Source organism: Salarias fasciatus, chromosome 23 (assembly GCF_902148845.1).
Source record: "Salarias fasciatus chromosome 23, fSalaFa1.1, whole genome shotgun sequence".
Taxonomy (NCBI): Eukaryota; Metazoa; Chordata; class Actinopteri; order Blenniiformes; family Blenniidae; genus Salarias; species Salarias fasciatus.
Genome location: NC_043766.1, coordinates 18169032 through 18182674, shown reverse-complemented (window position 1 = coordinate 18182674; position 13643 = coordinate 18169032). Strand labels below are relative to the sequence as shown.

The 13643-nt window shown below is 40.2% G+C and overlaps 1 protein-coding gene across 1 annotated transcript in view; it reads right to left on the bottom strand.

The window, feature by feature from the left end:
- Window positions 1-13643, bottom strand: part of faf1 (Fas (TNFRSF6) associated factor 1) — a 76388-nt gene that overhangs the window by 30951 nt on the left and 31794 nt on the right. Inside the window, exons 8-12 of the mRNA XM_030082753.1 lie at window positions 13067-13153; window positions 1698-1796; window positions 707-830; window positions 532-595; window positions 364-445 (exon numbers count right to left, since the gene is read on the bottom strand). Coding sequence (XP_029938613.1) covers window positions 364-445; window positions 532-595; window positions 707-830; window positions 1698-1796; window positions 13067-13153 — 456 coding nt within the window. The remainder of the gene's footprint in view (window positions 1-363; window positions 446-531; window positions 596-706; window positions 831-1697; window positions 1797-13066; window positions 13154-13643) is intronic.

The following is a 13643-nucleotide window of genomic DNA, read 5'->3' as shown; positions in this document are numbered from 1 at the left end:
CATAATTGTGTTTCAAATTCCCATCACCTTCTTAATAAAGAAAGAGAAATGCCATATCTCCCTTGACAGAGAATGAATAACAATATACTTGGTATGTGTTCCTTCTTCATGTTATTTCAAGAAAAGAAAACAAAAGAAAAAAAACGGGGGTGTACAGATCACATGAAGCAAAGATGACTTCAGTGCTAAAGAAAAGAGTGTCTGTAACAGTAGTACCACATATCTTTAACCTCTTCAAAATTAGGGTTGCAAATGTAAAAGTGCCAAGAAAAACACTTCTGTGACATATTACAATACCTGCAGTAAATTAAAAAATGTTCATGTGAGGATGTGAGGCCCTCAACAATTTCACGGCTTACTCACATCTCTGGCTTTGCCATAGAAGGCCTCTTGAGATGCTGCATCCAAAGAGCCAATGAAGAACATTGGGTGGGTCTCACCGTACCTGTGGGACACAACAGGCAAACGGCTCATAAACACATTGTTACTTTCCAACCTCACGTGATTTTAGTGCTCTTACACTTCACTCACCTCGAAGAAAATTCGTCAGTAAAGTGAAGTAAGGCATCAGTGTCATTTTGACTATTCTCTGGCACTGCAAAAGAAAAATACTTTTGTGGTCAAGCTTCAGATGTGTTGTGATGCATTATGACCGTATTTTCAGAGCTATAAATCAGCCCTGAGCAAACGCCTTCGCTTTACGTACTCATAGGTGATCTTGGGCAGTTAGAGGAGCTCATTCCAAACAGCTCTGAATCGTCCATCCCGAACTCTGATGGATCTTCGAAATCTTCACCTTCACTGTCGCTAATCATCATGACATCTGCACACTGTGAACGATCGGTATGGAAAATTTGATTTGGCAGAAACTTTTTTGTTTTCACTTTACATCAGCTAGTATTTACACAGAGTCCATTGAGAATGGTTGTGAACAACGATTTGTTTTGCTGGAAGCACTTTATCCAAGACTGCAGTCAAGTGAGTAGATTCAGACATAAGAACAGTGCAGGTTACCGACTGAGAAATACATTTAAAAAAAATTATTACAGATTTATCTTCAATAAACTGACTTTTGGATGAAGAACATACAATATAAATGCATAATGTAAAATATGGAACGCAGAATGAAGACTATCAAATAGCTTCTGCAATTAAAAAAACAAAAACAAAACAAATGTCACTACATTTAAACCTGGACACACTGAAGCAATAACATACAAGTGCTATGTTAACAAAATAAATCAATTCGCGAAACACACGCACACAACATAAATGAGCAGTATAATACAGCTAACCGGCTAGCATTAGCAATCAGAGAGTGAGACAAATTAAACAGCAGAAGTTCAGTACAACTTTGACAATACTGGGCCTCAACTACCTAACCAGATATAATAAGGGCTTCATACAACATGGATCTGTTAATCACAACCAACGTATGTGGCAAAAAAAATAAAAATCACCAACACATGCAGTGTGGATGAGAAGCAGCCCTGATGCAGCATGTGCTTTTCACTCAGCATGCATCAAGCCTCAACATTACTAGGCCCCCACACTGCTAATAATGAGCTGTTCAATATGGTGCTCTGATAAATTTAAACTTTGCAGTAATGTAGCAGAATATTATGCAACAAGGTACCCACATTAAAATTAGTATACAGCTCCAAAAAGTGTTATAAAATTAACACAAGCTTATATACCTCTTCTCCGGGGGGCTCCTGGGCGATTGCTGGTGAGGACCTTCGACAAACACTGAGATGATGGCAGGGAAAGCTGATTCCGGAAAGCGCTAGTGTCATCTAAAAACAAACAAAACAAAAAACAAAAAAGAACAATATTACATTTCTGCACTGTGGCAAATGGTTAATGGATTAATTTGACACTTTGTATTTCCATTATGCTAACTGGCCCAACACCAGCCAGGTTAAGAAAATTGGTAAATGCAGCTTATTACCAATTAAAAACTGAGGTCTATTGAGAGAAAAAAAAACATGACCTTTACAACAGTGTATTTAACAGTTCATCATCGATAGATTTGCAAACACTTTCAGCCGATTGAAATGTGTTAAACAAATGGGCAGCAGAAGCAAAGCCTGTATCACAGGAAACTTTAGGATGTTTGAACAAAGGCTTGCTCATTTCTCTAATGAGGGCAGCTCTTGACGAGGTTTTTGTACACCTGCAGTCACCATTAGTGTGGTGGCGGTTTATGGTAAAAGAACACCTGACTAATGAGCTCTAAAATCCAAAGCCAGGACTGAAAATGTCAGTGTTCAGCAGGGACTCATTACAGCTGGTGTCTCCTTGCTCAGACCCGAGGGGATATCAACTATATAAGCAAAGCTGTTGCAGAGTGTATAGAATGAAACGAAAGATGACTTTATCAAAAAGAGGTGGTGTAGCTCAATCACAACAATTTCAGACCATTTAATATTTTCTCCCACATCTTTGCGAGAGTGCACGCACAAACAAATATCTAACACTCTTTCACGGACATCAATGTCATATATATAATATTAATATAATAATAATTACTATATGATGCCACCGCAAACTGAACAGCCTCTGAAGACTTTCAGCAAATCTTACCTTTGTAAAAAGGAGAATTCATAGCAGAATTTAAAAAAAAAAAGCAAACCAAAAAAAGCATGAGAACTGTTAAACTGGATTACATTAGATAAAGCCAGAAAGTGTGAAAGTTGATGCTTCCTCAAAATAAAGAACCTTGTCCAGTCCTGTCAACAAACACTATTACAAAGCAGGACAAGCAATTATCTACCCGTGACTGCCTGAATATACTGATACTTCACAATAATGCCACAATGCACTCAATTCACTTGCATGCTATTTGTTAGGATCCAAGCAGAAAGCCCAGATGCAAAGACTTTTCTGGGAGACTGAACTTCTAAACAGCGGGGCTGAGGAAGGGCAGGCAAGCTGGGTGTGATAAGAGGCAGAGAAGCTGCTTGTCTCCTGCAGAGGTCCTGTGATCTGCCCCATTGTCAGGTGCTAAGACACACAAAGAGCAGCTGGACATGAGTGAATCAGGAGACGATTATACGCAACGCCAGTTGAATCTGAAAAGAGCTACACATTCGAGAGAGAGAGAGTTTCTCTCTGTGTTTCTCTGAGACTAGAGCGGTTCCTCTGACTGGCCTCAGTCTCTGCAGCATTAAACCTTGTCAGCAACATGACTCACTTGTATAATGCTGCCTATCTTGCACTAATAAGAGCCAAATACCTGACATGTTAACCCACTGTTTCATGAAACAAACACAAAAACAGCCAAACCAAGTACATATTTGTACAAAATGCTTTTAAGAATTGTGACAATCTGCAAGCATATATGCAGATTTAGTGTCTTTCTCCAACAAAACCAGAAACCTTTGATTAAAAAAATTTGTGGATGTCGAGGTGCATTTTTTTGTTCTGCGCTAATCATTTCACAAAATGTCACATATCACTTAAAAATTACTTTCAATGTATGGCTTGTTTGAATTATTTCTATCATCTCAAAAACATCTTTTTTCTTTTGCAGACATTGTTTTAAATTTGTACGCACAATCTACCTAAATATTGATTGAGATGCCGATATAGAGTTTACTGTGATGAAAGGAATTTATTCATATAATCCAAAAAATCAAATCTTCAAATGCTCTTGGTAATTTGTGTGAACGGATTTCCAACTATATGATCCGTTTACATATTGATTTCTGGAAAAGTACCTTTGCCTTAACGATTCGTGGCAGGCAAACAGACCATTTATTACAGGCGTCAAAACGTTGACTGAGAATATACTGAAACCGGTTGTAATATTGAACACTGTGTTTCGAATTTCCGACTTCCCAGCAACAAAGGAGAGGATATATGAGAAACCCAGTCCCTCCCCTGACAAATCTGCTAAGTGTCAGATCTTGATGAGTATTCAACCTCCATGTTGTCTTCAGCACAGAAAACTGTTTTGAAAAAGTAGTGGCAAAAACTGCCACGCAATACTGAAACCACCCAAACCAAGAGTGACAGCAGTGATGAGGAGCTACAGCAGCGCTATATGCAAAAGGAGACGACGTCCTCCTCACTGCTAAGGCTTAACAGGCAAGACTTTAGACTTTCAGTGAATCCACAGACAAACACACAAAAGCAGAAAAATCAGCTCCCACTTTCAGTTAATGAAAATTAAGTCTCCAATGTTAAATTCAGGCTTAAAATATTCACTAACGGGTCAGGTTAGGGCAGACTGAGTTCACTGTGTGCCATTTTCTCTTCCTGTATCCCAGCAATGATGTGAACTTGTTTGCTGTCCCCTGTTCTTTCTCTTCCTGTCGCTATCCTCTAACCCCAACTGGTTCAAACTGAAAGCAGACACCTGAGTATGGATCTGTAGGAGGTTTGGTCATGAGAGAAGGGAGTTCTCCCCTCCTCTGTCACCTTGCTAAAGTGGGATTGTTTGGGGGATTTTTTTTTTTTTTGTTTGTCATTAGAGGCCGTTGCTGTAATTGGCAGAATCTAAAAAAAAGAAGAAAAAAAAGCTTTAAACAAATTGAAGAAACAAGAGATTATAGAAAAGACACACTGCAACTGTTGTGTATTAATACTTAGTTGCAAGTGGAGTTTTCTCAATCACAAGTATGTCACAGCAAGGCAAGCTGAGTATCCCAGGAACACCTACAAAGAACACTTAGCTGAATTGGCTTGTCATTGCACATGTAACTCAACTCCAACTGGTTTAGTGCTGCAAAAGTTATTTGTTAAATGTGCTTCTCATAACAGTAAACTGACTTCACAAAGGGAAGTATCAAAGCTATAATTTAAACTGTTATTTAGCAATATTTATTAAATAAATACCAACTGTCACTGAACAGAAAAAGGTTCGACCACTGAAGACATGATGCATGGCAGGCCTGAAAGTACACTTCACACAGATTTGTATGTATTGAGCCAAAAAAAAGGCAGACTAAGCTTGAAGGGTGTGAAGTAATGGGCTCAGGTCTATTCTGCTCATCTGCAATCGAGTGGCAATCAAACGTGAGAATCTCAAAAACCACTGCCAAGAGAATCCCTGTAAAGCCTTTACCCCCACCATTCACAATGAGAGATTTTGTTGGAGGACCTAATAAGTGTATAAATAAAGTTGATCACTTCCCTTGTCAAAGACAGCCTGGAGGGTTTGGGCTGACATGGATGCAAGGAGGGGAGGTGAATAGAAGTGGGGGTGGGGGGGGAGTGGGTTGAGTGCCTCACAGTCCTTTTCCTTGCTTTGACCCAGTGGCTTCTCCCGATGTTGAAGTACACAAGTGCAGCTTGGCGGCTCAGTGGTAAAACGTGGAAACAAGGTTGAAGCGCCGCAGGGCACGGGGTCTGGGGGGGTGTCCCCCACAGGTCCCCCCCTCCCTCAAAAGACCCTTTACCACATCTCCACACAAAAGGAACTGGCTCCTCTTTTTTGGATTCTTTTAATTAACACTTGCATTGAGGCTCGAGGCATTCACGGGCCGATACAGGGAAAGAATTTTCTCTCTCCTTCCACCCCCTCCTTTCCTCTTCCCCTTCAACCCTTTTTTCCTCTTCTCTACCCTTCTTTCTCTCCCTTCCTCTCCCTTCATTCTTTCTGTGTTTCATTTTTTCTTTTCTGGTGTAGGCAGTGTTTGGATTAGGTGTCTGGCTGTGAGTGTGAGATAATTACCACTGACAGCTGCAGTGAAGGCAACCAAAACCACAGTATACTACCTTACTCCACTGTGCCATTTATGAAGAGATTGAAGAACAGAGAAACTTGGGTGGGGGAATTAAAGAATTATAAAATTAAAAAAAAAAAAAATGTCAGAAAAATGAACTGAACTGAGGCAATGATATAGACAGGAAAGTGTGTAAACATGTTGAAAACTAAATTCAGACAGGAAAATAAAGAAGAAGAGCTGGGTTACTTGGTCCAGGCTACCTTGAGTGAGCCAAGCTGCTGATAAGTGCAAAGCTAGAAACTAATAAATGACTGCTGGGATCAGCAGGATGCCTAACAGTAGGAAAAGTGGTATCATCTCTCCAACATAGTGTTGTACTTCTATGCTCACACACAGTGGGGAGTCAAACTCATGCTCGTCCTTCAATTAAATAGAAGCGCTGACACTGATGAGTCAATTTCCTTTGTCAAGAAAAAAGTCCAGACTCTAAATCATACTGAATACCCAGAAGTGAGTGAAAAGCAGCCCTTTGAAAGGATACTTCTTTCAGAGAAGTGTATAAAACTAAACACAACCATGATAGACACGTTTACAACTTCAATAAAGTCATGAACGGAATAGATTATAAAAATTCATGAGTGGTAGGGCTGCGATAGGCTAGCCCTAAACCTTTAAAATGACACACACACACACACACATATATATATATATATATATATATATATATATATATATATATATAAAATAATTTTCACAAAAGACATTTAAAACAGTTAAAAGACTGCCACAGACTACATTAGTCCATACTGGACAGACAATACGAATAGCCAATGATGATGAGAGCCACTTCACGCTGAGCCAATCCTGTGGCTGGAACACAGCCATGCTAAGTTAGCACACAGTACAGTAGCAGCTAGTCACAGCACATGTTAATGTTTGTACTGCTGCAGGTATGTACCACAGTAGTGGAGTGACCACCCATATTGGGACACACGGTGCCCCAATCCTTCATCCAGCATCCCTCAAACTGAGACCACACCTCATCCAACAATGACCAAGCACAAACAAATTGCCCAAAACCTGGCCAAACAGCAGCTAGGCTATCAGCCCTGAGTAAACTGCACACACCAAACAACATAGAGCGATAGTCCAAAAAGGTTCATTGGTCTTCCAAGTTATAATCCAAAACAAAGGTTCTTTTCCAAAGACCAGAGAGGTATTTTATTATTTACCTGACGGTTTCGGCAGCTGTCAGCTGTCTTCTTCAGAGTGTCACGTGATGTTGTTGTGACGTATCTTGTCAGCTGATTTATACAGGTTTTGGCACCAAAGGGGGGGTAGTAAATGTACAGTACGCTTTGACATATGAATGGACTTCAGCATAATTTCGTTGTTTCGCTGACGGTGATGAAACCATTGCCCGTAAGTCTCATGGGCCAGAAAGGAGCAGTTTTGTGTTTTTTGGTGCAAGTACACTGTTATAAGTCGCCATGGCAAGCACATATCTCACGTTTACAGAATCGGTATCAAATTATCTCCACCTAAGGTCAGATCCAGTCTTCCAAAACTTTCTTTCTCCCACTCTTAATTATTTACCATATTTTCAACACTTTTTCCCGCTCACTGCCATTGTCTGAAATGTTTGTGAGTATGGGTGGAAACACTAACCAAGAAACGGGGGAGTGGATGTGTCCTGGAAATGGACAAACTAATCAGGAGGGGTGGATACAACCAGCAAAGCAAGCCCCAATAAGGGACTAGACTGATGAGATTTGCTCAAATTCACAGAAAAACAAGTCCAAAGTTGCTTGTAATAAGCAGACTTGGCAACACTGGCAGGCGGGACGCGATCCCAGCCCCCAGGGCGGTAGAAAAGAGATCAGAACACAGCGCATTCTGGACAGAGTGGGATAGGTGGCCACCGCAGCAGAACGACACCGCTGAACAAGGGGGAAAAAAAACAAACTGAAAATGAGTACTGATCCCAGAAAACAAATATTTCCATTTTTAAATTCTACTTCGGAGTAACAGGGAACATTCAAAATGGACAAAATCACTGATTTGTTTTACATATAGGTGGGTAGATGGATAGACATTGACAGACATGAAAAGAATTACTGCTATTTTTCCCCATATTTGATGGCAATTTTAGAACGTGTGACAGTTTAGTATGTATGCTGTATGGCGGGACGATTTTGAAATCTATGATCTATCAACATTTTCCTAAAATTCAATATCAAAAAATACAAAATCATATATAGTTTTTTTGCATTAAAATGTTAGTTTTGAGAGTTGACACATTTCTCACCTGCCTGCAGTTTCTTTCACTCTAATGCGAGCTGTACTCACAGCCCTGCCCCTCCCTGCACGCTCGCCATACACACGTCTCAACATTGGCGATACATACATGACGGGCAAAAATGAGGTGCCTGCTGCTTTTAAGTGATGGGCAAATAATGGATCCTTGATCAGCACACATATTAGCCGACTGCACAAGTCCATCCAAAAGCGCTTTACAGAGAGAAATGTTGAACGGGGGTCGGGGGGGGGGGGACGCAAAAAACGTGTCAACTAAAAGTTCCATCGTCTCCGGTGCTGTGCGCCTCTGATGGGAGGGAAGGTTTCTTTCATCCTTTCTGTCATTGTGGTCCGCTCTGCCAAACCTATGGTCTGTGGGTCAAACCCGGGACAGCAGATGGTCCCGTCGGGGATATGAGATGAGATTACTGCACATACAGCTCAGTTATTGTTGCATTTTTACTTTCACAGGATTGAAAGAGACATTTCACTGTATTTTACTGTGAAATGTGAGGGGGGAAAAAAAGGGTTGTGTGTCTTTTTATGCACTGTATGTAAACTTCTGGTTTCAAGTATAATTCACTAGACATAATTAATAATTGACCCTGCAAAGTTATTATGCAATAACTCACAGTGCAATAAATAAGAATTTCCACCATGGATTAATTAGGATTTTTTATTCTATTATCACATATTGCATGTTCATCTGATCTTTGTCACCTCCAGCATAATGACAAAAAGTAATGATAGGACAACAGTTGAAGTTAGAAACTTTTTTGATAAATCAGTTAAGAACTACACAATCTCAAATGCAAATTATTGGTATGACCTCTGAACTAAAATGCGTTTGACAGGCCAACACGGTCCTGAATGTCACCTCAAGGATTCCAGTTGTGCCAATGAGGGACTCTGAATGAGTTTGCGAATTGAGTCATGTTGCTACGGAAACCACTCCCCCCCCCCACCCCCTCAATAAACCCCTAGTTTCACAGGCTCTTTTCAGGTAGAGAAGGATTGCATTAATACCGGCTGGGAAATGGAGGGAGGCTGCCCTACAAGGCAAGGCACCTCAGAGGCTCGGCGGCATTAATACATTAGCAAACACCATGAAACACTGCATAAATGTCAGCAATTACTGGCGAGAAGGAGGGATGGGCGGTGGTGGAGGGAAGGGGAGAGGAGGGGATGTAATAAGGATGTCCCACTGGCTGTCAATCACTCCGACAGATGTGTAGGATGGACTGTCAATCAAAACCTCTCCAATGAAGTGAGGCCTATCTGGAAACTGTTTATGCTAAAGTGTATTGACTAAGGAGAAGCACCCGGAGGAGACGAGGAATGAGCCTCGATCGGGCACACTTCCAACAAGGGAAAGTTAATATCCCGATGGCCCCTGAAATCAGCTGTTGTAAAGACCTCTGTCATTACGATGAGCAGTGTTCACAGCAGATTTGCCAAAGCCACAAGAATCAGGAGGAATTTGAAGGCAGTGCTAGAGCTTGGTATTTGCAAATAATGCCAGAGTATTTGTCCTAATCTACTTGGAGTAAAATGAATTTCATTGAGTTATAACTATAGCAAAGCCCAACATACTTTTTCTCTGACTAGAAACTTTTTCCAGTCCTCAAAAGACTGTTTGATTATAATACTGTAAACCTGTAGACAATTAAAACAAATGCTAATCCAAACATTTACCCTCCCACCCCAAAAAAACAGGATGCCTACTGCTCCCAATTACCCACAGCTTGGCTACGAGGGCGAATATTAGAGACTGCATAATGATGGATCTATAAGGAATACTGCTGACAAAAACATGAAAAAAGGTTTTTAAAAATCGTACCAATGTCCAGTAAAAGACATCTGCAGTTTTGACAAACTAAAGGGACTGAAACATTATGATGCTGCTTTCCAGTTATCTTCAGTGCTGTAAAATGCAGCACTAGAATCTCAATTTCTGAGGAAAAAACAGATTTCCGGTAGTTTTTTCTTTCTACATTTTCTCAACATTGCAACTCAGACAGCAATACCAATCATAAATTAAAATATCACACCATGCTTCATTCACAAGAACAGTATAAATTAATAGATGCAGGCAACACAGTGGCACAGCTAGATGTAGGAGTCAGACAGAAGAAAACCTTATAGGTACAATAGAACAACAGTAAAACACAGTTTATGTGAATCTCACAATGCATGAATCCATCTTGAAAACTCAACTTGGGATTCCTAAAACTTCTCCTAGCATATTCCCAGGATTTTGATGTAAAAGGAGCAAGTGTTTATTATCTCAATTCTTCAACAACAAAAAAAAAAAACGGCTCCGATTTTCAGGCCCTTGTTCAGGAAAAAGGCAACATTAGAATATTAAGAACAAAAAAAAAAGGAAACCTATGAATTTATCCATATCAGCAACTATATGGCCATAAAACTTTGTCTAAATGCATTTATTACACCCACATAACCGTGCACAAAGCTCCGTAAAAACAAAGGTTTTTAAAAGATTTGAAACATCTGATAAACCAGTTCTATGTCATCTGCCTGCTCGGAATGAGCATCACCTCTCATTGCTTTTTTGTGCTTCATCCACTTCCTTTAACACTCTAGCTTCCCTCATCTTTCTCCACATACAATAACAGCACACTGAAGAAAGTGATCCGTTGTTTACTGTCATTTGAGCATCATATGTTCTAATATGTCCTGATCTAATTTCTACTGTCCGTACAGCTTGGAGTAACTCGGAGCACAATAAACAATGAAACACATTGTGTGGACTGTTCCGGGGGAAACGACACACAACTACTAGTTTATCTGAAAGGTGAGAATTTCTTTCTGACCAAGTTTTTTCTTACACTCTAACAATACACAACAATCACACTAATATCTCATCAACCTGAATAACTTTCTCAGAATTTAAGAATATGTTGCATCACTGTATTTGTGATCATAATTTAAACCAAAGCTATTACCATCTCATCTGCAAATTCTGCAACTAACACACGCATTGAGAAAAATGAAATAAGTCTTCCAAACTGACCAAGAACTCAATTCAAACTGTGTCAGTTGCATAGATTTCAGAATTCACTGTATAAGACACCGCTCAGTTACTGTGGTGAATTATCACTAACCCTAACACAAGCACATCTGAAATGTAAATAGGCACACAAATGTAAATGCACAGGTAAACATAAGAGATATCACACACTTGAAGGCAAAGCAGAGTTAAGTAGTAATCGATTCCACTCTGAGTGGGATAGTGTGCAGAGCTAAACATAATCTGGGGCCTCTGGCTGCCATGTTTATTGGCCCAAACCCCGGGAGATGAGACTCAGCTAATGAGCTAGACACTAACACTGGCTCCCTACCCGCCTGCTAGGCCAGCCAAGCCCCGGGCTTTCTCTGTTAATACCTTCAGACGTTTCAATAAGAGGGCTATGGCGAGTGCAGAGGCCATTATTACATTTCTGTCTCTTCTCTATGCTTTTTAATATCTCTTCAACCAGGAAACACAGACACTGCAGATGTGTGTTAGCTGAGGGCTGACTGGCCCCATGACGCCACAATGAGCTGAAATCTATTCATGACTCCTGGCCGTTATTTCCACAGCTACCTAAGGAGGAAAGCAAAGGCCCACTAAGAATCAGCACACAAAATGTACAGATAATGCAAACACTAAATGTAATCCTTCAACATCTCAACATTAAACTGAATATTCAACAGTGAACATTTACAATCAATCTTTCCTCTTGCGGTCTTTTTTGAGCTGAGGAACCATAATCTTTAATCTCAATTCACAGCAAATTGATACACTTAATATACTGAACACTTGTAAAATGTGGTTTTCCTTATTCCTCGTTCAATGACAAGCAGACTGCAAGGCTGCGGTGGTCCCGGTGCCGAACAGTAAATCATTTGGTACAGAAAAGCAGAAGCTTGTTCATGGAAAAGGGGTCAGTCATTGCACCACATGCCCACAATGAGCTCTCAGCTTTGCAGTAAGATTTGTATTTTCTGTTGCATTGCCAGGGTGTTTACTGATCACATAATTGGAAGTCTACAAAGATAATGCTAACAATGGTAAATCTGCATCATAGCAGTATGGTTTGTTTGGTGGTTACTGGCTTTACAATTGGCTGCTCTGAGCTGTGATGGAACAAAATAAAGCAAACAATCTTCTGTGGAGTAAAAGGATACATAACCTTTTGTGCACAACAATGGGTGTGATGTTGTTGCCTTCACTGCTAATCTTGAAAGCTTTACTTTGAGCCATAAAAACAGGTGCAGTTATTGTCATTTCAGGTTTCTGAAATTTGAATAATGGGACACAGACAAATCATGGGCTAAAGTCAAAGACACTGTATCCACCGGCACAGGATATAAAATAACCGTTTATCCTTATTAGTCAATCATGCACTGCCCTTGTACCCAATTCCAGCATCCAAAGCATACTAAAGTATGAAAATGAAGAAACAATATCACCATCAATGTTCTAAACCAAAAAATGGTCACATAGCTCTAACAAGGCTGTTAGGGACGGACTAACAGGAATGTGTGTGCAACAGCTTCCCAATGTAGCATGATAAACCATGCCAAACAATTAGCATGGGAACACATATGCTGTCAAAGAAGGGCTGGGACAAAAGGGGTCAGAGGTTCCTGAAGGTTCTGGATAAGGGCCGCCTCTGATCAGCTTGACTGTGTGTGGGGTGAATGGATGGGAAGAGCAACCCCTGGACAGGAAAGGTCAGCGGGACTCAATGATGTGAGCTTTAATGTCCACAGATAAGGGGCACAGGATGGAACTGCCTTTGACATCTTAATTAGCTCCAACATCTTACTTTCATGCTTCTGACAGATGGTTTCAACATGGATCCCACCGAGTGAAACTGTTTCAAATGTAACTTATTTCAATAATGCAAACTACTAACCTCTGAAACATGCACTTGAAGCTGTGACTAATTTTTCAGGACATTAAAACCACAAATTTTTATTCCTCCAAAACGCATCATATATAATTTGCATTTAAGCTACAAAGACAAATTAAGACTTTAAATTGTTTACAGTATATATGTGAAATTTTTGCGTATAAAACTTACTGAATCATCGGATGCTGATGCAGGCCAACCCTCCCACTGCTGATGCCGTACTGGGATGTTGGTCAAGTCTGAAACATTTCTTTTCACCTGCAAAAGGGAAAACATTACAACCTGTTACCCCAAAAAGCTGAACAGCAACCATACTGGGTCAGTAGTCTGGGCAACACACAGAGAGAGCGAGAGAGAGAGAGAGAGAGAGAGAGAGAGAGAGAGAGAGAGAGAGAGAGAGAGAGAGAGAGAGAGAGAGAGAGAGAGAGAGAGAGAGAGAGAAAACAATAACAAAAAATAAAAAATACAAACAAAAAGCTCAACTATGACTCTAAACGAAGAGCTTAAAACTACGCTAAATTTAGGGTTGGAAAGTATTTCTTTGAGGGCTTGAATACAGTAAACACAATGTGTTAAATTTCTACAGCTTTCTTTCATTCAGATGCATGAAGGAAAAACAAGAAAGGAGGCCCAGAATGAAGGAGGACTTCAGTCAAAAGGATAGAAGAGGAGAAAAAAAATATGAAAAGACAGCCAGTGTTATCAGCATTCTTCAGATGCCACAGCTAATTCCCAGCAACAACAGCTC